General features: G+C 67.1%; 1 protein-coding gene across 1 annotated transcript in view; it reads right to left on the minus strand.

Annotated features, from left to right (window-relative positions):
* Nucleotides 1-256: 256 nt before the first annotated feature.
* Nucleotides 257-23,724, minus strand: part of LOC133225283 (dedicator of cytokinesis protein 2-like) — a 35,448-nt gene continuing 11,980 nt past the window's right edge. The window contains exons 5-26 of the mRNA XM_061377484.1: nucleotides 13,554-13,652; nucleotides 13,211-13,305; nucleotides 12,693-12,771; nucleotides 12,497-12,597; nucleotides 12,300-12,358; nucleotides 10,748-10,896; nucleotides 10,480-10,565; nucleotides 8,278-8,434; nucleotides 8,013-8,053; nucleotides 7,608-7,698; nucleotides 7,418-7,537; nucleotides 5,969-6,058; nucleotides 5,781-5,885; nucleotides 5,134-5,275; nucleotides 4,431-4,512; nucleotides 4,250-4,334; nucleotides 3,981-4,067; nucleotides 2,898-3,074; nucleotides 2,732-2,815; nucleotides 2,078-2,361; nucleotides 440-959; nucleotides 257-357 (exon numbers count right to left, since the gene is read on the minus strand). Of these exons, the coding sequence (XP_061233468.1) occupies nucleotides 268-357; nucleotides 440-959; nucleotides 2,078-2,361; nucleotides 2,732-2,815; nucleotides 2,898-3,074; nucleotides 3,981-4,067; nucleotides 4,250-4,334; nucleotides 4,431-4,512; nucleotides 5,134-5,275; nucleotides 5,781-5,885; nucleotides 5,969-6,058; nucleotides 7,418-7,537; nucleotides 7,608-7,698; nucleotides 8,013-8,053; nucleotides 8,278-8,434; nucleotides 10,480-10,565; nucleotides 10,748-10,896; nucleotides 12,300-12,358; nucleotides 12,497-12,597; nucleotides 12,693-12,771; nucleotides 13,211-13,305; nucleotides 13,554-13,652 (2,823 nt within the window). The 3' untranslated portion in view covers nucleotides 257-267. The remainder of the gene's footprint in view (nucleotides 358-439; nucleotides 960-2,077; nucleotides 2,362-2,731; nucleotides 2,816-2,897; nucleotides 3,075-3,980; nucleotides 4,068-4,249; nucleotides 4,335-4,430; nucleotides 4,513-5,133; nucleotides 5,276-5,780; nucleotides 5,886-5,968; nucleotides 6,059-7,417; nucleotides 7,538-7,607; nucleotides 7,699-8,012; nucleotides 8,054-8,277; nucleotides 8,435-10,479; nucleotides 10,566-10,747; nucleotides 10,897-12,299; nucleotides 12,359-12,496; nucleotides 12,598-12,692; nucleotides 12,772-13,210; nucleotides 13,306-13,553; nucleotides 13,653-23,724) is intronic.

Consider the following 23,724-nt stretch of genomic DNA (forward strand, 5'->3'; position numbering starts at 1 on the left):
GGGGTCGCGGTGAGGTTTTCCATCCCTGGGCAGATGGGGCTGCTGCGGGCTCGGGCTCGGTGCTGCTTCGGGCTCGGGGCTGCTGCGGGCTCGGGCTCGGTGCTGCTTCGGGCTCGGTGCTGCTTCGGGCTCGGGGCTGCTGCGGGCTCGGGGCTGCTGCGGGCTCGGGGCTGCTGCGGGCTCGGGGCTGCTGCGGGCTCGGGGCTGCTGCGGGCTCGGGGCTGCTGCGGGCTCGGGGCTGCTGCGGGCTCAGGCTCGGGCTCGGGTTCAGAGCTGCGAGAAGCGCTTGAACCGGGGGGACGGCAGCGGCGGCGACTTCGGGCCTTTGCTTCCGTCCGCCGGGGGTGCTGGGGTCGCCTGCAGGCGGGAGGCGCCGTTAGCGGGCGCTGGGGCCGTTACCGGGGGCCGGGGCCGTTACCGGGGGCCGGGCCGGGGGTACCTTCCCTGCGGCGGCGTCGCTGAGCTCCAGGAAGGTCTCGTGCACGGCGGAGCTGATCCTGCGCGGCCCCGGCGGGGCTCTGCTGGCGCCGGGTGACGGGGGCGGCCCTGGGGGGGGGGGGTTCATCCACTGGGGAGCCGCCGGGGCCTGTGGGGGTGCCTGGGGCTGCCGGGGCAGGGGGGGGCTGCAGCGCGGTGGGGCTGAGCCCGGCCGGGAGAGGGGAGCTGCGGAGCTCAGCTCGGCACCGAGAGCCACCGGCACCGAGAGCCACCGGCCCCGAGAGCCACCGGCACCGAGAGCCACCGGCCCCGAGAGCCACCGGCCCCGAGAGCCACCGGCACCGAGAGCCACCGGCACCGAGAGCCACCGGCACCGAGAGCCACCGGCACCGAGAGCCACCGGCCCCGAGAGCCATCGGCACCGAGAGCCACCGGCCCCGAGAGCCACCGGCCCCGAGAGCCACCGGCCCCGAGAGCCACCGGCACCGAGAGCCACCGGCACCGAGAGCCCCACGGCAGTGCTGTCCCCATGCACAGAGCCCCCCTCCCTGCTGCAGCTCCAGCCCCACGGCAGTGCTGTCCCCATGCACAGAACCCCTCTCCCTGCTGCAGCTCCAGCCCCACGGCAGTGCTGTCCCCATGCACAGAACCCCTCTCCCTGCTGCAGCTCCAGCCCCACGGCAGTGCTGTCCCCATGCACAGAGCCCCCCTCCCTGCTGCAGCTCCAGCCCCACGGCAGTGCTGTCCCCATGCACAGAGCCCCCCTCCCTGCTGCAGCTCCAGCCCCACGGCAGTGCTGTCCCCATGCACACAACCCCTCTCCCTGCTGCAGCTCCAGCCCCACGGCAGTGCTGTCCCCATGCACAGAGCCCCCCTCCCTGCTGCAGCTCCAGCCCCACGGCAGTGCTGTCCCCATGCACAGAGCCCCCCTCCCTGCTGCAGCTCCAGCCCCACGGCAGTGCTGTCCCCATACACAGAGCCCCCCTCCCTGCTGCAGCTCCAGCCCCACGGCAGTGCTGTCCCCATGCACAGAGCCCCCCTCCCTGCTGCAGCTCCAGCCCCACGGCAGTGCTGTCCCCATACACAGAGCCCCCCTCCCTGCTGCAGCTCCAGCCCCACGGCAGTGCTGTCCCCATGCACAGAGCCCCCCTCCTGCTGCAGCTCCAGCCCCACGGCAGTGCTGTCCCCATGCACAGAGCCCCTCTCCCTGCTGCAGCTCCAGCCCCACGGCAGTGCTGTCCCCATGCAGAGCCCCCTCCCTGCTGCAGCTCCAGCCCCACGGCAGTGCTGTCCCCATACACAGAGCCCCCCTCCCTGCTGCAGCTCCACCCCACGGCAGTGCTGTCCCCATGACTCCCCCTGCTGCAGCTCCAGCCCCACGGCAGGGCTGTCCCCAGAGCACAGAGGCGAGGTCCCTGCTGCAGCTCCAGCCCCACGGCAGTGCTGTCCCCATGCACAGAGCCCCCCTCCCTGCTGCAGCTCCAGCCCCACGGCAGTGCTGTCCCCATGCACAGAGCCCCCCTCCCTGCTGCAGCTCCAGCCCCACGGCAGTGCTGTCCCCATGCACAGAGCCCCCCTCCCTGCTGCAGCTCCAGCCCCACGGCAGTGCTGTCCCCATACACAGAGCCCCCCTCCCTGCTGCAGCTCCAGCCCCACGGCAGTGCTGTCCCCATGCACAGAGCCCCCCTCCCTGCTGCAGCTCCAGCCCCACGGCTTGGTCCCTGCTGGCCCAGCCCTGACCGGGCCCGTGCGGTGCCATCCGCGGGGGCTGCGCTCAGCACTCACCATCTCCCGCAGCCCGTACTGGCGCTGCACCTTGGCCCGCAGCTGCCCGAAGCACTGCTCCAGGCGCTCGTGGAACGGGCGCAGCTCCCCCGTCACCTTCTGCCCGTGCAGCCGGATCCCCTCGGCCAGCAGCGGCACCTGCAGGAGGACAGGGACAGGGACACCGGGACTGCGGAGCCCCCGGGCTGGGGCGCCGGGGTCGGTGGGTGCTCAGGTCCGTACCCACCGGGACTGCGGAGCCCCCGGGCTGGGGTCGGTGGGTGCTCAGGTCCGTACCCACCGGGGCTGCGGAGCCCCCGGGCTGGGGCGCTGGGGTCGGTGGGTGCTCAGGTCCGTACCCACCGGGACTGCGGAGCCCCCGCGCTGGGGTCGGTGGGTGCTCAGGTCCGTACCCACCGGGGCTGCGGAGCCCCCGGGCTGGGGCGCCGGGGTCGGTGGGTGCTCAGGTCCGTACCCACCGGGACTGCGGAGCCCCCGCGCCGGGGTCGGTGGGTGCTCAGGTCCGTACCTGCCAGGCGATCAGGTCCTTCAGCTTCTCGATGCTCTCCTGCTCCTCGGGGTGCTCCCGCACGTAGGACTCCTGGAGAAAGGCCTGCGAGGAGCCGGCTCGGTGCTGCCGAGGGCCCGGCTCAGCCCCGCGCAGGCCGGGGGCAGCGCAGCCCCCGTGTCCTCACCATCTCGTACTTGGCGAGGCCCCCCATGACAGCAGGGTCCACGATGCCGCTGAGCAGCATGGAGAGCGGGTTGATGGGCAAGCCGGGGTCCTGCCGGTGCCGGCTGATCTCGCTCATGATCTTCTCATTGGTTTTCATCATGGTCTCGATGGCGTTTTCCAGGGGGGAGATGATGGCCTGTGCCCAGGGAGGGGAGCTCACAGCCTGGGCAGGGTGGCAGCGAGGGCCCTCCCCAGCGCTGGGGCTGCTCCTCTCATGCCACAGCACCCCTTGCCCCTGGCACCAGCTCCTGCAGCTGAGCCCAGCGATCAGGAGGAGGCACTGGAAGTGCTGGTCCCGGCTCGGAGCAGAGGCTGCAGCAGCGCCGGTCCTGCAGGCCAGGAGGTGGACGCGGCAGCTCCCATGCAGCCCCTGTGCTCAGCACAGCCCTGACGGCCCAGCCAGGGCATTCCCGTGTCCTCCCACAACACCCGAGCCACTGGGCTCCGGCACCCCCCGCTGCGAGAGGTGTGAGACCCACACATGGAGCTGCTGGAGCCCCTCCAGCGCCGCTGCTGCTCCCACACGTGGCCTCCTGCTCTGCTCGGAGATGGGCTCCCGGTGGGTGAGCACCCAGACCAGGGCCTGGCATCAGATCCGTGCTCCCGGCACCAGTCAGGGGGTGCTGGGGAGTCTCTGTGCCCACGGTCAGCAGCAGCCCTGGGTACACAGCCTGGGACACCGCTCCCTGCGGCACTGGCCCAAGCCCAGCCCTGGAACGGGGGTCAAGGGGATGCCAAAGGGGGACGTGCCCAGTGCCTGGCAGCGGTGGCAGTGGGACTCTGCTCACACTGACCCAGGCCCTGCGCCCAAAGCATCACAGGGCCACAAGAGCAAGGTGAGGGTTTGGGGGTCTGAGTGCTGGGGGGGCTGGATCTGGTTTGCACCGAGAGCAGGGGCTGCAGGGGCAGGGGCAGGACCCACTCCTGCAGCCGGGTCTGAGCTGTTTGAGACTGGGGAGCCCAGAAGGGGAAGGGGGGGCAGCAGCTGCTGCCTGGGGAAGGGATGCCCCGGGAGGGTCCCGCAGCCCCCGAAGCCCCTCACCGTGGTGGTGGAGGTCACCGCGAACCAGCGGAGGATGCCGGGCAGGGGATAGGCGGTCAGGAAGGTCGTCCGCTCGATCCACATGTTCTGTGGGAAGCGAGGGGGTCAGCCCAGCACCCTGGGACACCCCATGGGGCAGGGGCCTCCCGCCTCCCCGTGCCATGAGCATGGAACCACTGCCATCCCCATCCCAGCTCTGGGAGCCCCCTGTCCTGCTTGCACCCCCCCTCCCGTGGACTCTCAGCTCCTCACAGGCCTCCAGCACTCACGGCAAATTCGTTGTCTGGGTCCTCTGGGCCTTTCTTGAAGGGCCGCGAGTAGCTGAACCTCTGGACGTGGTTGGCTCTGTAGAAGCTGGAGGGCAGGAAGGGCAGAGGGGGGAAAGGTCCCCGTTTGCCCCTTCCCATGGGGAGCAGGGCAGCAGCAGCCCCTCCGTGCCAGGGCACTCACCTGGTGATCTGCTCAGGGATGCTCCGGTCCTTGAACCGGCCCCTGCCTTCCTCCGCCGGCTGCACGGTGAAGCACTGGATGTCTGCGGGAGTGAAGGAGCCACCAGCACCACTGCAGGGACCCATGTGGGGGCAATGACCCAGGAGCCAGCCCTCCCACCCTGCCCGTGCTCAGCGGATCCCTGCCTGCCCATCCCTGCCCATAGGATCCCTGCCTGCCCATCCCTGCCCATAGGGTCCCTGCCTGCCCATCCCTGCCCATAGGATCCCTGCCTGCCCATCCCTGCTCAGAGCATCCCTGCCTGCCCATCCCTGCCCATAGGATCCCTGCCTGCCCATCCCTGCTCAGGGGATCCCTCCCTGCCCATCCCTGCCCATAGGATCCCTGCCTGCCCATCCCTGCCCATAGGATCCCTGCCTGCCCATCCCTGCCCATAGGATCCCTGCCTGCCCATCCCTGCCCATAGGATCCCTGCCTGCCCATCCCTGCCCATAGGATCCCTGCCTGCCCATCCCTGCCCATAGGATCCCTGCCTGCCCATCCCTGCCCATAGGATCCCTGCCTGCCCATCCCTGCCCATAGGATCCCTGCCTGCCCATCCCTGCCCATAGGATCCCTGCCTGCCCATCCCTGCCCATAGGATCCCTGCCTGCCCATCCCTGCCCATAGGATCCCTGCCTGCCCATCCCTGCCCATAGGATACACTGTCCCGGGGAGCCAGTGATGTCCTGCCCAGGGGGACTCGTGCTCTTGAGCCTCTCAGCGCTGGGGAAGGGGCTCAGCAGCTGCAGCTCGAAGTCCTCCCGGCGCTCGTACTCCTTGCCCCGGTAGATGAAGACCTTGTTCTGCAGGGGGGAAGGAGCCACCTTGTCCCTCCCCAGAGAAGCATTGCCCCGAGCCCAGCAGCTGGGGGTGAAGGGAACTGAGGCACATGGAGGTGATGGGAGAAGCCAACAGCGCTTCACTAAGGGCAAAGGGTGCCTGATGAATCTGGTGCCCTTCTGTGTTGGGGGGTAAGGGAAGAGCCCCTGGCACCATCAGCCTGGCCTTGGGCAAGGTGTGTGCCACTGTCCTGCACAGCACCCTTGTCTCTGAGCTGGAGAAACACGGCTTTGACAGATGGAGCGCTCAGGACGTAAGGAATTGGCTGGATGGACTCAGAGTGGAGCTGTTGGAATGAGGCCAGAGAAGGGCACCGAGATGGGCTCCAGAGGGGCTCCAGGGAACCTGGAGAGGGGCTTTGGCCAAGGGGCTGCAGGGACGGGACAAGGGGAACGGCTTGAACCTGTCAGAGGGGAGATGGGGATGAGCGCATGAGAAGGGGCAGGGCCGCGGCCCCAGGACGCTCACCCGCAGGAACGGGGGGAAGCCCTGCCTGTAGTAGCCCACGGCAAAGTAATCCGGGCTGGGCCGCAGCACCTTCAGGATCTTCTCATAGAAGCCGGCTTCGCGCTGCTGCAGGAGAGGGGTGGGACCGGGGGTGGGACGGGACCGGGCAGGGCCAGGAGGCTGCGGCCCCTCCGCTCCCCCGCTCTCACCAGGATGTCGCTCAGCAGCTCGTAGTCAAAGAGCTCGCTCTCGTACTGCTCCGCCAGCTCCTTGCAGATGAGGATGGCCTCTTCCCACATCTGCAGGAGATGGAGCTGGGAGGCACTGGGGCTTCCGGAGGGGACCGGCCCCAGCTGCAGCGAGGACGGGGGGAGCTGGTGGCCCAGCTGAGTGCAGTGCGGTGGCTGCAGCAGGACTTGGCTTCCCACCATCTCCAGCCCCTGAGCCCCCCAGCATGAGCAATTCCTCTCCTGGGGTGTCACCAGGCACTGTGAGGGCTGGGGGCTGAGACTGGGATGGGATGGGACAGAATGGGGTGAGATTGGGTGGGATGGGACATGATGAGGTGAGATGGGATGGAAGAGAATGGAATGGGACAGGATGGGATGGGGTGGGATAGGATGGGCTGGGGTGGAACAGGGAGGAAAGGGACAGGATGGGGTGGGATGGGGTGGGATAGGATGGGCTGGGGTGGGACAGGGTGGAAAGGGACAGGATGGGGGGATGGGGTGGGATAGGATGGGCTGGGGTGGGACAGGGTGGAGGATGGGGGGGGATGGGGTGGGATAGGATGGGCTGGGGTGGGACAGGGTGGAAAGGGACAGGATGGGGTGGGATGGGGTGGGATAGGATGGGCTGGGGTGGGACAGGGTGGAAAGGGACAGGATGGGGGGGGATGGGGTGGGATGGGATGGGCTGGGGTGGGACAGGGTGGAAAGGGACAGGATGGGGTGGGATGGGGTGGGATAGGATGGGCTGGGATGGGACAGGGTGGGAAGGGACAGGATGGGGTGGGATCGGGTGGGATAGGATGGGCTGGGGTGGGACAGGGTGGGAGGGGACAGGATGGGGTGGGATCGGGTGGGATAGGATGGGCTGGGGTGGGACAGGGTGGGAAGGGACAGGATGGGGTGGGATGGGGTGGGATAGGATGGGCTGGGATGGGACAGGGTGGGAAGGGACAGGATGGGGTGGGATAGGATGGGCTGGGGTGGGACAGGGTGGGAAGGGACAGGATGGGGTGGGATCGGGTGGGATAGGATGGGCTGGGGTGGACAGGGTGGGAAGGGACAGGATGGGGTGGGATCGGGTGGGATAGGATGGGCTGGGGTGGGACAGGGTGGGAAGGGACAGGATGGGGTGGGATGGGTGGGATAGGATGGGCTGGGGTGGGACAGGGTGGGAAGGGACAGGATGGGGTGGGATGGGTGCACGGGGGGAAGCACAGGCTGAGCAGCTGGGTGGCTGTGGGTGACCCATCCACCCCGGCCTCGCTGCAGGGCAGCTCCAGCCCCACCACAGCGGTGGGGAGCGAGGCTGGGCCGGGCCGGGGCTGGAGGCTGGGAGCGGGAGGCAGCGGAGGGCAGGGAGGGCCGCGGGGCAGCAGCAGCAGCAGCAGCAGGAGGAGGATGAGGCCCCCACGGCTCGGCCGCGCTCACCTTGCCCTGGTCGAAGTACCCAATGATCTGCTTGTAAAGCGCCTCCTTGAGCTGGCGCTGGGTGCGTACCGCGGGTCCCTGCGAGCCCTGCACCGGAGCCGCGCTCGCCTCGTCCGACCACTGCGGGGGACACCGGAGCCCGTCACGGGGAGCCCCGGCCCCCCCCCCGCCCCGCGGCCCCGGTGCCCACCTCCAGCAGCCGCGCGTGCAGCAGCAGCGTGTAGGCGCCCTCGGTGTAGTTCTCGTAGGTGACGTGCAGGTCCCGCAGCTTGTACAGGTACCTGCGGGGGAGAGAGGGGGGGAACCGGGCCCAGAGCCCCGCACCCGCACCGCGGCGGCTCCCCCGTCCCCGCCCGTCCCCTAACCCTAACCCCTAACCCTTAACCTAGTAACCCTAACCCTAACCCTAACCCAATCCTAACACTAACCCAAACCCTAACCCTAACCCCAACCCTAACCCAAAACTTAAGCCTAAACCTAACCCTAACCCCAACCCTAACCCTAACCCCAACACTAACCCCTAACCCCTAACCCTAACCCTAACCCCTAACCCTAACCCTAACGCTAACCCTTACCTCGCCCCGGCCGCACTCACCTGATGTACATGGCCTGGCGGCCGATCTCCTTGTAGAAGTTCTGGGAAGAGCACACGAGGCCGTTTGAGGCCGGTGCCACCGCAACCCCCCCCCCCCCCCCCCCCCCCGGTGCCACCGCTCCCCACCGGCCCCATCGGCTCGGACCCGCGAGGTGCCTCCCACCGGAGGTTTGGCACCGGGCAGACCCCATCCCTGCTCTACCCGGGAACGGGGGGGGGGCCATGGGGCTGAGCCCCGGGGCAGGGGCACGGGGCAGGTGCCCACCAGCAGGTTAACGGTGCAGCTCATGCTGTAGGTCTTGTTCTCGTCGTTCCTCACGGCCCGGTAGTCCAGGAGCCGCTCCAGGAGCCCCGTCACCAGCGCCACGAAGCTCTGGCCGGGCTCGGCCAGCTCGGGGTGTCCCCGGCAGCAGCTCAGCAGGCTGGGGGGGCAGGAGGTGATGGGGTCACTGTGCTCAGCCCCAGCCCTGCTCCCTGTGCTGAGGGGGGCAGGAGGTGACGGGGTCACTGTGCTCAGCCCCAGCCCTGCTCCTTGTGCTGGGGGGGGGCAGGAGGTGATGGGGTCACTGTGCTCAGCCCCAGCCCTGCTCCTTGTGCTGGGGGGGGGCAGGAGGTGATGGGGTCACTGTGCTCAGCCCCAGCCCTGCTCCTTGTGCTGAGGGGGGCAGGAGGTGATGGGGTCACTGTGCTCAGCCCCAGCCCTGCTCCTTGTGCTGAGGGGGGGCAGGAGGTGATGGGGTCACTGTGCTCAGCCCCAGCCCTGCTCCTTGTGCTGGGGGGGCAGGAGGTGATGGGGTCACTGTGCTCAGCCCCAGCCCTGCTCCTTGTGCTGGGGGGGCAGGAGGTGATGGGGTCACTGTGCTCAGCCCCAGCCCTGCTCCTTGTTGGGGCAGGGGCAGTGCTGGGGCAGGGGCAGTGCTGGGGCAGGGGCACTGCTGGGGCAGGGGCATTGCAGGGGCAGGGGCATTGCTGGGGCAGGGGCATTGCTGGGGCAGGGGCATTGCTGGGGCAGGGGCATTGCTGGGGCAGGGGCAGTGCTGGGGCAGGGGCAGTGCTGGGGCAGGGGCACTGCTGGGGCAGGGACATTGCTGGGGCAGGGGCATTGCAGGGGCAGGGGCAGTGCTGGGGCAGGGGCACTGCTGGGGCAGGGACATTGCAGGGGCAGGGGCAGTGCTGGGGCAGGGGCAGTGCTGGGGCAGGGGCACTGCTGGGGCAGGGACATTGCTGGGGCAGGGGCATTGCTGGGGCAGGGGCATTGCAGGGGCAGGGGCAGTGCTGGGGCAGGGGCATTGCTGGGGCAGGGGCATTGCTGGGGCAGGGGCATTGCTGGGGCAGGGGCAGTGCTGGGGCAGGGGCACTGCTGGGGCAGGGGCATTGCTGGGGCAGGGGCATTGCAGGGGCAGGGGCAGTGCTGGGGCAGGGGCACTGCTGGGGCAGGGGCATTGCTGGGGCAGGGGCATTGCAGGGGCAGGGGCAGTGCTGGGGCAGGGGCATTGCTGGGGCAGGGGCATTGCTGGGGCAGGGGCATTGCAGGGGCAGGGGCAGTGCTGGGGCAGGGGCATTGCTGGGGCAGGGGCATTGCTGGGGCAGGGGCATTGCAGGGGCAGGGGCATTGCTGGGGCAGGGGCATTGCTGGGGCAGGGGCATTGCTGGGGCAGGGGCATTGCTGGGGCAGGGGCATTGCAGGGGCAGGGGCAGTGCTGGGCCAGGGGCATTGCTGGGGCAGGGGCATTGCTGGGGCAGGGGCATTGCAGGGGCAGGGGCAGTGCTGGGGCAGGGGCATTGCTGGGGCAGGGGCATTGCTGGGGCAGGGGCATTGCAGGGGCAGGGGCAGTGCTGGGGCAGGGGCATTGCTGGGGCAGGGGCATTGCTGGGGCAGGGGCAGTGCTGGGGCAGGGGCAGTGCTGGGGCAGGGGCAGTGCTGGGGCAGGGGCAGTGCTGGGGCAGGGGCATTGCAGGGGCAGGGGCAGTGCTGGGGCAGGGGCATTGCTGGGGCAGGGGCATTGCAGGGGCAGGGGCAGTGCTGGGGCAGGGGCATTGCTGGGACAGGGGCAGTGCTGGGGCAGGGGCAGTGCTGGGGCAGGGGCAGTGCTGGGGCAGGGGCACTGCTGGGGCAGGGGCATTGCTGGGGCAGGGGCACTGCTGGGACAGGGGCAGTGCTGGGGCAGGGGCAGTGCTGGGGCAGGGGCACTGCTGGGGCAGGGGCACTGCTGGGACAGGGGCAGTGCTGGGGCAGGGGCAGTGCTGGGGCAGGGGCATTGCTGGGGCAGGGGCATTGCTGATGCAGGGGCACTGCAGGGGCAGCAGGGGTGTGCAAGGCGCTCATGATGCTGCAGGGACAGGAGTTTTCCTCCCCTGTAGCCCTGCCCCAGCTCGGAGCCCGGTGAGGAGCAGGCCGGCAGAGGCAGTGTGGGGCAGGAGGACAGCAGGGGCCCAGGGGGCTGTGAGGAGGCCCCCGCACACTCACACGCTCTCCAAGAGCTCCTTGTACTGCTCGTCCCCGCGGCCGCCCTCCACCCCCGTGTCCAACTGCCGCAGGACCTCGTCCTCGAGCTGCAGAGCTGGGCGTGAGCAGCGCCGGGAGCTGGGCTGGGGCCCTGGGGCTGCAGCTCTGGGGCAGGAGGCTCCCAACAGCCCCGGGCTCAGCCGATGCAGCCCCTTCCCAAGGACCCCCCCACTGAGGGGTCCCTGCTCCCCTGCGCTGCGAGGAGCAGGCTCCGGCCCCAGGCACGCACCCGGGCAAGGCTGCGGCTGAGCTGGTGCTCGCAGAGCATCCTGTCAAAGAGGATGGGGATGGAGGCCTCGCGCAGCTGCGGCTCCGGCACCAGCGTCACCTCCAGGATGGGGCCCACCATGCCTGGGATGAACTCGATCCTGCGGGGGCCTGGGATGGGGAATGGGAAGGCCGTGCTGCGGGCAGGCACCGGCCCGGAGAGGGGAGGCTGCCTGCAGGGAGTGAGGGCTCCCGGCTGCTCACAGTGCTGCTGGCTCAGGCACCATGGCTTTGCCTGGCTGCGGATGGCACATCCCATAGACTCACCCATCCCATAGACTCACCCATCCCATAGACTCACCCATCCCACAGGCTCACCCATCCCATAGACTCACCCATCCCGCAGGCTCACCCATCCCATAGACTCACCCATCCCATAGACTCACCCATCCCACAGGCTCACCCATCCCACAGGCTCACCCATCCCATAGACTCACCCATCCCACAGACTCACCCATCCCATAGACTCACCCATCCCATAGACTCACCCATCCCATAGACTCACCCATCCCACACTCACCCACCATAGACTCACCCCATCCCCCAGGCTCACCCATCCCATAGACTCACCCATCCCACAGACTCACCCCATCCCGCAGGCTCACCCCATCCCATAGACTCACCCATCCCACAGCTCACCCATCAGACTCACCCACACCTGCCCCATAGACTCACCCATCCCACAGGCTCACCCATCCCATAGACTCACCCATCCCACAGGCTCACCCATCCCATAGACTCACCCATCCCACAGGCTCACCCATCCCATAGACTCACCCATCCCACAGGCTCACCCATCCCATAGACTCACCCATCCCACAGGCTCACCCATCCCACAGACTCACCCATCCCACAGACTCACCCATCCCATAGACTCACCCATCCCATAGACTCACCCATCCCGCAGGCTCACCCATCCCATAGACTCACCCATCCCACAGGCTCACCCATCCCATAGACTCACCCATCCCACAGGCTCACCCATCCCACAGACTCACCCATCCCGCAGGCTCACCCATCCCGCAGGCTCACCCATCCCGCAGGCTCACCCATCCCGCAGGCTCACCCATCCCACAGACTCACCCATCCCACAGGCTCACCCATCCCCAGGCTCACCATCCCATAGACTCACCCATCCCACAGGCTCACCCATCCCATAGACTCACCCATCCCATAGACTCACCCATCCCACAGGCTCACCCATCCCATAGACTCACCCATCCCATAGACTCACCCATCCCATAGACTCACCCATCCCGCAGGCTCACCCATCCCACAGGCTCACCCATCCCACAGGCTCACCCATCCCACAGGCTCACCCATTCCACAGGCTCACCCATCCCACAGGCTCACCGATCCCGCCCTGCCCATCCCAGAGCATCCTCCAGGCTCATGCCTGCAGCCCCAGTGCCTCCCGCTGGGAGCATCCCACCCCCCCGCACCATCCCAGGGGCCATGCTGGTGGCCAGCAGCCAGCAGGCACTCGCCAAGCCCCATGGCCATGCCGCGCTCACCGAGGCTGTACCACATGTCCCGGATGGACGCTCCGATGGTGGCTCTCATGTCCCCGTACCTGCCAGGGCCGCTTTGCTCAGCACCCGGAGCAGGATGCGATCCAAGCCCAGCCCAACCCCAGCCCCGCGGCTGGAGAGCCCGGCCCCACGGTGCTGCCACAGGGCAGGGCCAGCTGGAGGAGCTGGGGGTCACTCACCTGGCCAGGATGCTGCTGCGCTTGGCCTGGGAGAAGCGCTCGAGCTGCAGCGAGCCCTGGGTCAGGAAAGCCACGGCCAAGTGGAAGTAACTGTTCCAGAGCTGCAGAGGGACAGGGCAGGGGTGGCACAAGGGGGCCGGGGCAGAGCCGGGGACACGCGGGGTCCCCTCGCCCTGAGCTGGAGCCGCTCCCGCACCTGCAGCTCGAAGCTGTCCCCGCTCAGGAACGTCTCTGTCAAGGTGGAGCCGAACCGGTTGATGATGCGCAGGAGCTCCCTGTGGGTGATGGGGTCAGCGGCTCTGCCTGTCCCAGTGCCGCAGGCAGGGCCCAGTGCTGCCGCTGCACCGGTCCTGCCCACTGGCATCCCCACTGATGCCGTGAGGTGTCCAGCAACAGCTCCCCACTCCCCGGGAGCCCCCAAGCCCACTGATGGGGCTGCAGTGGGGCTGCACTGTCCTAGGGTTAGGGTTAGGGTTAGGGTTAGGGTTAGGGATAGGGTTAGGGTTAGGGTTAGGGTTAGGGTTAGGGTTAGGGTTAGGGTTAGGGTGGAGGCAGCAGGAGCTGCCCTGAACTTGGCCCCAGAGTGCTGAAGGTGTTTGGAGGGGGCTGAGCGAGCCTTAGGCTCCGTGCTCCGGTGTCTGGGTGCCCCATGCCCCAGAGGCACCCCAGGTCCAACATCCCCCCGTGGGTCAGTGCCAGCCCAGGGATGCGCACCGGTTCTGCACCATGCTCATCACCATCCAGTCGGACGGGTACACTGCCTTGCCAATGAGGTCCTTGAAGAGGATGAAGGTCTCCATGAGGAAATCCTGGTGCAAAGGAGATGTCAAGACCACGATACCCTCCCCAGGTGATGCAGTGCTGGATGCTGGGGCTGGGAGCAGCCTCACCACCCACCAGCTTCACCTCCATGGAGCACCATGGAGGGGTGGGTGGCACCAGTGCTGGGTGCCCAGGTACAGACACTGGGAACAGTGGGACACCATAGACATAGGGTGGAGAGGCAGAGGGGTGCTGGTGATGGAGGGCCCAGGTGGCTGCATGGGGCAGCACTCACCATCAGCTCGACCCGAGAGGGGAACGCCTTGATGTAAGATCTGTAATGTTCCGTGTCCATCTGGCTCAGGATGGCAGCCATGCAGGCCACATAGTGACACTGTGGGACAGGAGCCGGTCAGACACTGCTGGGGTCCCATCGGGGGTGCTGGGGATGGGGGTCCCTGGCTGGCACTGTGGGGTGCACTGGGGATGGGATCCTATGGTTGGCACTAAGAGGAGCACTGGGGATGGGATCCCATGGTTGGCACTAAGAGGTGCACTGGGGATGGGATCCCATGGTTGGCACTAAGAGGTGCACCAGGGATGGGATCCCATGGTTGGCACTAAGAGGTGCACCAGGGATGGGATCCCATGGTTGGCACTAAGAGGTGCACTGGGGATGGGATCCCATGGTTGGCACTAAGAGGTGCACTGGGGATGGGGGTCCCTGGCTGGCACTGTGGGGTGCACTGGGGAAGGGATCCCATGATTGGCACTAAGAGGTGCACCGGGGATGGGATCCCATGGTTGGCACTAAGAGGTGCACCGGGGATGGGATCCCATGGTTGGCACTAAGAGGTGCACCGGGGATGGGATCCCATGGTTGGCACTAAGAGGTGCACTGGGGATGGGATCCCATGGTTGGCACTAAGAGGTGCACTGGGGATGGGATCCCATGGTTGGCACTAAGAGGTGCACTGGGGATGGGATCCCATGGTTGGCACTAAGAGGTGCACTGGGGATGGGATCCCATGGTTGGCACTAAGAGATGCACTGGGGATGGGATCCCATGGTTGGCACTAAGAGATGCACTGGGGATGGGATCCCATGGTTGGCATTAAGAGGTGCACTGGGGATGGGATCCCATGGTTGGCACCATGGGGTGCACCGGGGATGGGATCCCATGGTTGGCACTAAGAGGTGAACTGGGGATGGGATCCCATGGTTGGCACTAAGAGGTGAACTGGGGATGGGATCCCATGGTTGGCACTAAGAGGTGAACTGGGGATGGGATCCCATGGTTGGCACTAAGAGATGCAGTGGGGATGGGATCCCATGGTTGGCACTAAGAGGAGCACTGGGGATGGGATCCCATGGTTGGCACCATGGGGTGCACCGGGGATGGGATCCCATGGTTGGCACTAATCCTGCAGAGGCACCCAAGCCCCAGCGAGTACAACGTGCCCTCGAAGCTGCAGGTGAATCACTCCCTCCTCCTCAGTCCTGGCCTGCTCCAGGGCTCGCTCGGGAGCGGGGATGTCCTCACTGCAAGCTAAGCACCGGCAAGGTGCTGCCACAAACCCACCCGTGGTCCCTGAGCATCCCTGTGTGTGACGCCACGGAGCCCCCGTTTCGGGAGGACCTCATGGGGGGAGCTGAGGCTGCTTCCCGCTGGCAGAGCCCGGCTGTGCAGCCACTGCAGAGGCAGCCTAAGCCCTCGCCGAGGTTCTGGGGTCCATTTCTCGTGTACAGGCAGGGATGCAGCCCCGGGACACCGGCAGGACCGGCTCCCAGCTGGGGAACAGGGTCTGTGGTACCCCCGGGGAGGCTCCTCTCGCACCCGGGGCCCCCCAGCTCCGAACCCGCCGCCGTGGGGTCCCACCGCCCACGGGCACGCTGCCTGCACCGGTGATGGCGGGGAACCGGGGCTCTGCCCCACCGTGTGCGCGGCCCCGAGCACCGCACCGGCCACGGCGCTCGCACCCCCCGGGTCCCGGTCCCTCCCTGCCCTCGGGTGCGGATGCGCGGCCCCGAGCCCGGGGCACGTACGAGGATACCGGTACCGCGCTCCCGGCCACCCCGCCCCGCCCCGCCCGGGCATCCCGGGCCCCGCCTCCCGCCGGCCCCGCCCCCGGCCCCGCCTCGCTCCTCCCCCGGCGGCTCCGCCCCGGTACCGGCGATCCCGCGCGGCTCCGCCCCGCCCCGCCCCGCCCCGCCGAGCCCGGCACCCGCCGCTGCCCGACCAGCACCGCCGCCGCCGAGCACCAGGTACGGGGCGGGCTGGGACGCGGGGCCCGGGGACTCGGGGCGGCGGAGCGGGGCGGGCCGGGCCGGGCCGGGCCGGGCTGGGCTCTGCGGGCATCGGCGGGCATCGGCCCTGCGGCCCCGCTCGGAGCGCCGGGAGCCCCGCGGCGGCGGCACCGGGGCCGGGACCGCGACCCCGCGCGATGCGGGAACCGGGGAGGGGGATCCTTGGGCCAGGAACCTCGGATCAGTGCGGGGAGCGCCGGCACCGGGACCCCGCGGCGGGGCGGGCAGCGGCCCGGGGGTGCGCGGTGCCCGGTGCGGCCGGAGACAGGAGCCGGGCGGGGAGCGAGGGGGATGGATCCGCTCTGCCCCGTTTCCTCCCCTCGCCGGTGCGCGGTGCCCGGCCCCGAGCGGACTCGGCCACCCCATGCAACCGGGGTCGTAGCACTCCCGGGTTCCCCTGTGCTCGGCCCGAGCAGGAGCTGCCCCGGGGCAGTGCGGGGCGCCGGTGGTACCGGACACCCCGTGCCTGGCACCCCTCGCCCCGGGAGCCGCGGGGCACCGTGGTTGGGGTCCGGGGGGCCACAGCGCTCTGGTGGCAGCGGCGTGGGGTGCAGCCGAGGGAGGTAAATCCGCGTTGAGATCCGCGTGTCAGAGGGGTGAGGACACCGGGTCCCGTCCCTGCGCTGCTGCTCGGCTGTGGCAGCTCCGTGCGGGAGATGCGGGATCTCTCTCTGCTGGTGCTCGGCTCCCCCTCGTTAGGAGACGCGTCCCTCAGCCAGGGCTGTGCATGGGTGCCACACGCACGACCCCAGGGATGTCACTTCGGGTACCGCACGCCGCGTTGACGCCGGCTGCTCACGCTGGAGGGATTCAGCCCACGTTGCTCGCAGCAGCTCCAAGCACCGCGTTCTGTGGTCAAGGCCTCGGTGGCTGCGGTGGGGCTTTGGCAGTGGAGCCAGGCACAGCCTTGTTTGCCCTCCGTGAGATAGGAAGGTGAAGCTCCCGGGGCTGCTCCAGTCCCTCTTGTCCCCATGGGAGCGCACGTGAAACCCAGTTAGAGCCGTGGTGTCTTGTAGAGGAGCCTGGAGAAGCTCTTCATGGAGCTCATCTCTTTGGAGCATGAGGTGGACACGTCTGAGTAACCACCGGGACTCGGCTTGGCAGCGAGTGCCTGCATGGGGACAGCTCTCAGCCTCGGGTGCTCCTCACAGCTTGCAGCTCCCGGGGGTCTCCATACCCAGCACCCCCCAGGGGACACGGGATGCTGGGGACCCCCGGCCGTGTCCTTCCCTGCTGATGCTGCCCGAGGAGAGGGGCCACAGAGGTGACCCCCGCACAGTCGGGCTCAGGCTGGTGCCCTCCATCCATTGCCGGTGTTTCCTGTCCATGGGAAGCGTTTGGTCCCTGCTGTGCGCTCAGAGTGGGTTTAGCCCCAGAAGCTCCTTTAGACTGAGGTTATCTTCCTATGAATTATAATTACTGTAATTATTTAATAGTATGGCAGCATCCAGAGGCCACAGATAATGAGTGGGTCTGTTCCTGTGTAGCAAGGATGCTGCTGCCATGCTCAGCAGTGCTCTGGGACAGGGTCTGTCCTGCATCTCCATGGAAATGGTCCGTGTCCTCCCAGCTGCTTGGGTGGGGAAACCGAGGCACAGGGTGAGGAAGAGCACTCGCTGATCCCCGAATTCCCCTGGAAGCGGCGTTGTCTGAAGCACACGGAGACAAAGGGGGGGCGCCTGCATTCAACATCCACTTAAAGGCAGGAATTTGTATTCCGAGAGGACGTTCTCCTGCTCTGTGCCGGGAGGCTGCAGCTGCAGCGGCTCCTGCGCGGGGGCCAGCACCGCGGCTGGGCTGCCCAGGGCAGCATGAGGCCAGCACGGGGACAGGGGCTGCCCCATGGCAGGGAGCAGGCTGTTGGGGGGATAGGGTATCCCTGCCTGCGCCCAGGGCTGAGCCCCTGCGGTCAGGACTGGTGCACTCAGGGCTGACTGTGGTGGTGCAGCTGCCTCTGGGAGCTGCCTGCTGGCGAAGCCGTTCCAGCTCGTTCCATAGATGCGCTTTGTGGACAGCTCGTGGTTCCCGATGGGATTCCTGGCATGCGCAGGAGCACACGGAGTCCCCTCTGTCATGGTCCTGTCCTGGTGGCTGCTCCTCTCGCTCTGATGGGGGCCCGAGCATCCCCCCCTGAGAGATGGGATGTGCCTCCCCAGGAGAGCATGGAGCTGCTCTTGTGATGGCCAGGCTGGACAGGGCTTGGGGCACCCTGCTCTAGTGGAAAGGGCCCTGCCTGTGGTAGGGGGTTGGAACTGGAGGAGCTTTAAGGCTCCTTCAACCCAAACCATTCTGTGATTCTACCCTATGATTCCATGAGCTGTGCCTCCTGTGGCAGAAGTGTTTGGGCCGCATCCTATTTCCCTCACCCTGCAGTCGCTGCAGGAACAGCCGTGCTGCAGGTGCTGGCAGAGCCCATGTGCTCCACTGCTGGGCACCAGCTGCCCTCCAGGCCGGGTCTCTGGGTCGAGCGTTTCCCCTCGTCCCGCAGCACACGGGGTCCCCAGGACAACGAGGAACCTTAGCAGAGCCCAGGCCACGTTCCCTGGAAGGACACAGCCCACGAGGGTGGTTCCATCCTCCCGCCGTGCTCTCTTCTGTGGATGCTGGACCACAGCGGCTGCTGCAGACTGCAAGGGGCACTCGCCAATGTGGAGCCCTGGGGCTCAAAGGCAACAGCCTCCTCCTGGGTACCGGCTCCCAGGGCTCCCTGCCATGGCCTGCCCGCGTTCCCAGGTCACCCCAGCTCACCATGTCCCACTTAGAGCAGTGGTGCCGGTGCTCCTGTGCCTGGGAAAGGCAGGAACACCAGCAGGTAGCAGTGGGAGCTGTCATCACAGCTGTATGAGCATCCACGGAAGACAGAGGAATCATTTGGCTTCTGAAAGCTCTGTGCACTTCACTGTGTCTCCTGCCCGACCATGTGAAGTCTCCATCTGACAGCACCAGCATCGCTGCAGCTGAAAGGGAGCAGAGCCGATGACCTCTGTGTGCCCGGAGGGGGATGCTGTTCTTCCCTAACTGATGGATCCCTCCGCGGGGCATTACCCAGGATGCAGCAGCCCTGCAGAGGAGCCCGCAGGGTGCTGCTGCTGCTGCAGGGGTGGGTGACGGGGTCCCAGCTCCCAGAGCCTCCTCCTGGGCCCGTGGCAGCGAGTGGCTGATGCTCTCACAGAGCCCCTCATCCTGTGACCTGAATAGAGGAGCAGGAGAGTCCTAGCTCCTGCCAGCGGGTGCAGGGGACCCACGTGTCCGTGACCCTGAGCAATGGTGCTGGGGTGCAGGGCCCTGCGCCCGCTGCCTCTCTGAGCAGAGCCAGCACCTCCCTTGCCTTGGGCACTGCTGCAGGAGTGGAGCGAGGAGCAGGGGACAGCGGGAGCTGGTCCTGGGGACAGGACAGGGCTGGATGGGGTGAGCCGGAGAGGGGACGTGCTCAGCACAGGGGCTGAGCTGCTCAGGCGCAGGCGCTGGTACTGCCACGAGCACAGTGGGGTATAAAGGGCCGTGACTCAGTGCCTGCAGGACACCGGGGCTCTGTGATGCTCTGTGAGCAGCCGGGCTCTGGAAGAGAACCACGAGGGCAGGGCACGAGCTGGCTTCATGGAGCAGCTTCCTCAGTGAGGAGCCGGATTGGGGGCTTGTGACCTGGCCGAGGAGAGGCCCCGGATCCTCGAGTCCTGCAGAGGCTCCAACCCGAGTTCAATCGCGCCGAGTGCTCCGGAGCCAAGGCCGGATTAAGCTCTGCTGCTGAGTGCGGGGGGTGACCCCGGCTCCTGCCTGGCCTCTGCTGAGAGCATCCCCCTCGCCCTCCAGTGCCGCCCCTGCCGGCAGCAGCAGCTCCCTCCTTGCCAGAGATGAGGAAGAGCAAAGGCTCCATCCCAGCAAAGCCGCTGCACCCGCAGGGCCGATGGGCATCAGCTCCAGCAGAATCTGCCTTCCTCTCGTACACCTCATCTCGGCTTCCTGCGTCCTGAGGGAAGGTTTAGCTGCGTGCCCTGGTTCTCCCTCTGCCACTGCCAGGAGCTGGAGGATGGGGGAGAAGGGAGCGGAGCTGGCTGGGGACCAGTGGGTTGTTCATGGTGGGGGGGGCAGCCGGACCCTCCATGGGTGCCTATGGTGCTGCCCTTGGATCTTGCCCGTTGGCTTCCCAAGGGGAGGCTGGGGTAGGAGCTGCCAGCGCACCGGCACAGCCCGGGCTGGTGATGCAGGGCCAGCTTTGGGATGCCAGCATCGGAAGTGGTGCAGGAGGCCCATGGATCTGAAGGCTCTGGGCTGGGGGTGGCTGATGCGTGGCTCAGAGCATCTCAACAACCCCCATTGCTCCGAGGAGTGTTCGATGGTGCAGGCAGCGAGGGCTGGCTGAGGGCTGGAGTGTGGTGGTGGCCATGGGAAGTGGTTCCTGATGGCCCCGGGGCTCACTCAATGGATGAGGCATTGTTCCCAATGCACTGAGCACCCACCTCAAGCCGGGAGCCCAACACCGAGTGCTCGTGTCACCTCCTGCGTGGCAGCGGTGTCGCCTGCCTTTATCCCGACATCATCTGATGTGACCCGCTGTCACACCGCGTTCACGCGCTCCTCATTCCCATAGGAACTGACAGGAGAAAACCGCTCAGACCTCAAAAACCTGCTGAGGTGCAGGATCCGCTGTGGCACTGAGGGGACAAATCCCTCCCAGGCTGCCCCAGTGCACGCTGGGGGGAAGTGGCTCCTCTGGCTCCCCCCCCCCAGCACAGTGCTGCTCCCTGCTCCTCTGTGTTCACCCTTTCCCTCTCTTGCCCTGCTCTCAGCTGCGGGGGCCCCACACGTTCTCAGTCTGGGGTTTTCCCGGGGGTGCAGAGTGCCTTTTCCCAGTAAACGTTCTTGAAGACGGCAACTGGAACGTGCTGGTGTGGCTGGGGGCTGGTTCCCTGCGCTTCCCATGGCTCTCCGTGCATCCCAATGTCCCTGGAGCTGTGCTTCCAGGCAGATTCATTGGCAGAGCGGTTTCCTCAGACCCAGCTACAGCTTGGGGCAGCCCATCAGGCACTGGAGCTACTGGTTGGGATAACGAGTCCTGATGCCGTCCTATGGCCGGGCTTTCCAGCGCTTGAAGATGCCAGCACATGGCAAAGAGTGCCTGGACGCGGCGCCGAATCCCAGTGTACCATAAAGCACACACAGGGACAGGAGGTAGGGTCCTGGCTCTTGGTGTCTGACATCCTTGGAGCTGCTCCCAAACGGAGTTAAGTGCACAGATAACTGACAGACTCTGCTTGTCCTTGTGGCTCATCCCTGCTCTGCCTGGGGTGCACTTTGGGAGGCAGGGGGTGACTGACAGCGTCCTGTCTGCTGTGTGGGCAATGGCACAGCCTCAGGTGCTCTGCTGCCACTGGGGTCCCTGCTGCAGGCCCCGGGGCTGCGCCTGGACCCTGCTGGGAGCACCCATATTGAGCTGTTGGAGCAGGTTCTGGCTCCCTCTATCCTGCGCCTGTCAGTGCCCTGTTGGGAAGCCTCTGGAGCAGGTTCCTCACTCCCTCTGCCCTGGGTCTGGTGCTCTGTTGGAAGCCTCTGGAGCAGGTTCCTGGCTCCCTCTGCCCTGGGTCTGGTGCTCTGTTGGAAGCCTCTGGAGCAGGTTCCTGGCTCCCTCTGCCCTGGGTCTGGTGCCCTGTTGGGAAGCCTCTGGAGCAGGTTCCTCACTCCCTCTACCCTGGGTCTGGTGCTCTGTTGGAAGCCTCTGGAGCAGGTTCCTGGCTCCCTCTGCCCTGGGTCTGGTGCTCTGTTGGGAAGCCTCTGGAGCAGGTTCCTGACTCCCTCTGCCCTGGGTCTGGGGCTCTGTTGGGAGCCTCTGGAGCAGGTTCCTGGCTCCCTCTGCCCTGGGTCTGTTGCTCTGTTGGAAGCCTCTGGAGCAGGTTCCTCACTCCCTCTGCCCTGGGTCTGGTGCTCTGTTGGGAAGCCTCTGGAGCAGGTTCCTACTCCCTCTGCCCTGGGTCTGGTGCTCTGTTGGAAGCCTCTGGAGCAGGTTCCTCACTCCCTCTGCCCTGGGTCTGGTGCTCTGTTGGGAAGCCTCTGGAGCAGGTTCCTCACTCCCTCTGCCCTGGGTCTGGTGCTCTGTTGGAAGCCTCTGGAGCAGGTTCCTGGCTCCCTCTGCCCGGGGTCTGCTGCTCTTGTTGGGAAGCCTCTGGAGCAGGTTCTGGCTCCCTCTGTCCTGGGTCTGGTGCTCTGTTGGGAAGCCTCTGGAGCAGGTTCCTCACTCCCTCTGCCCTGGGTCTGGTGCTCTGTTGGGAAGCCTCTGGAGCAGGTTCCTCACTCCCTCTGCCCTGGGTCTGGTGCTCTGTTGGGAAGCCTCTGGAGCAGGTTCCTCACTCCCTCTGCCCTGGGTCTGGTGCTCTTGTTGGGAAGCCTCTGGAGCAGGTTCCTGGCTCCCTCTGCCCTGGGTCTGTTGCTCTGTTGGGAAGCCTCTGGAGCAGGTTCCTGACCCCCTCTGCCCTGGGTCTGGTGCTCTGTTGGGAAGCCTCTGGAGCAGGTTCCTCACTCCCTCTGCCCTGGGTCTGGTGCCCTTGTTGGGAAGCCTCTGGAGCAGGTTCCTGGCTCCCTCTGCCCTGGGTCTGTTGCTCTGTTGGAAGCCTCTGGAGCAGGTTCCTCACTCCCTCTGCCCTGGGTCTGTTGCTCTGTTGGGAAGCCTCTGGAGCAGGTTCCTGGCTCCCTCTGCCCTGGGTCTGGTGCTCTGTTGGAAGCCTCTGGAGCAGGTTCCTGGCTCCCTCTGCCCTGGGTCTGGTGCTCTGTTGGAAGCCTCTGGAGCAGGTTCCTCACTCCCTCTGCCCTGGGTCTGGTGCTCTGTTGGAAGCCTCTGGAGCAGGCTGGCCACACGCTGGCAGCCCCCTGGGAGTGCTCAGCCTGACTGTGCTGGTCCCGATCCATGCTCAGGAGGCTCATCCAGCTTGGAAACGTGCCGGACCCCTGCCGCTCAGTGCATTGCCCCGCTGCAGCTGGGAATGCCCATGTGAGAGCAGGGTGGGAGCACGGAGCTGCGGGCCCCGGCCATGGTGACCTGACCCGCGGCTGTGGCAGGGCCCTGGGAGCGGCTCAGCACCGGTGCGGGCACCACGGGCAGGGCACGGCCCCGCCGGGGCGGGCAGCGCTGGCTCCATCCCCGCGCCGGCTCCCTCCTGCGCCCGTTGCTGCCCATACTAACGAGCGGCCCCGTCCCTCTCGTGTCTCCGGCGCCTCCGGCCTCGCTCCCGGTTCTGGGCACGGCTCCAGGCTCGGGAGCGAGCGCGGCGCCTGGAGCAGCGTCCCGACGAGTGCAGGGCTGGGGCTGCGGGAGCCGGGGCCGCTCGGCTCGGGGGAAGCGGGGTCGGTACCGGGGTGACTCCAGGGCCCTGCGCACTCTGGAGCAGCAGGAGCGAGGCAAGAGGCGAGGGGAGCCGCGGGGGGGGCTGATCCCATGTGTCCATCAGAGGGGGGCTGCAGAGCCAGCGAGGCTCCCTCACTGTGCGCCAAGCAGTGGGCAGGGGTTGCGGGGTGCGGGATGTGGGACACGGTGTGGTACAAGGGGGTAAGTCTGTGCCATAGGGAGCCCGCAGTGCTCCGCTCCTCATTTGTATTTCTGGCGTTTCTGGAACGCTGGGAGACTGAATGGCCAAGAGGAGCAGCACCACTGTCCCCTGGGGCTGGCAGCACTCCTGGGGCTGCTTCCCGAAATGAGCCATTCCTCAGCCTCTGCACCCAGGACATCCCGGGCATGGCTGCTGCTGCGTGCCCCACGCTGTCACGTCCCCAGCAATGTGAGGAGCCGGTGCAGCAGCCGGGGACTGGGTGGGCAGGGACAGAGCAAGGCAGGAACGGGAGCTTGGTGCTGGTGGGGTTATAGCCAGGGCCATGTCCCCAAGCACGGCGGGTCCCCAATGCCCATTCCAACCATGTCCCATGCATGACGGGTCCCCTGTGCCCAGTGTGGTCCTGCCCCCCTCAGGCTCGGTGCTGTGCCTACCCCAGCCATGTCCCACACACGTTGGGTGCCCCCCACCCCGGTTGGTGCCTCGTGCGCTGTGGGTGCCCTTTGTCTGCCTGCCCCACACGTTGCCCCCCTGCCTGCCCCACGCTGCCCCCCTGCAGCCAGCACACGCGGCACCAGCCCCACGGAGCCAGAGCTATTTTTAACAGCCGCTTCTGCTTGATTT

This window comes from Neopsephotus bourkii, unplaced genomic scaffold (assembly GCF_033783945.1).
Source record: "Neopsephotus bourkii isolate Nb327-2 ecotype Australia unplaced genomic scaffold, CSIRO-AGI_Nbou_v1 NB_1755, whole genome shotgun sequence".
Lineage (NCBI taxonomy): Eukaryota > Metazoa > Chordata > Aves > Psittaciformes > Psittacidae > Neopsephotus > Neopsephotus bourkii.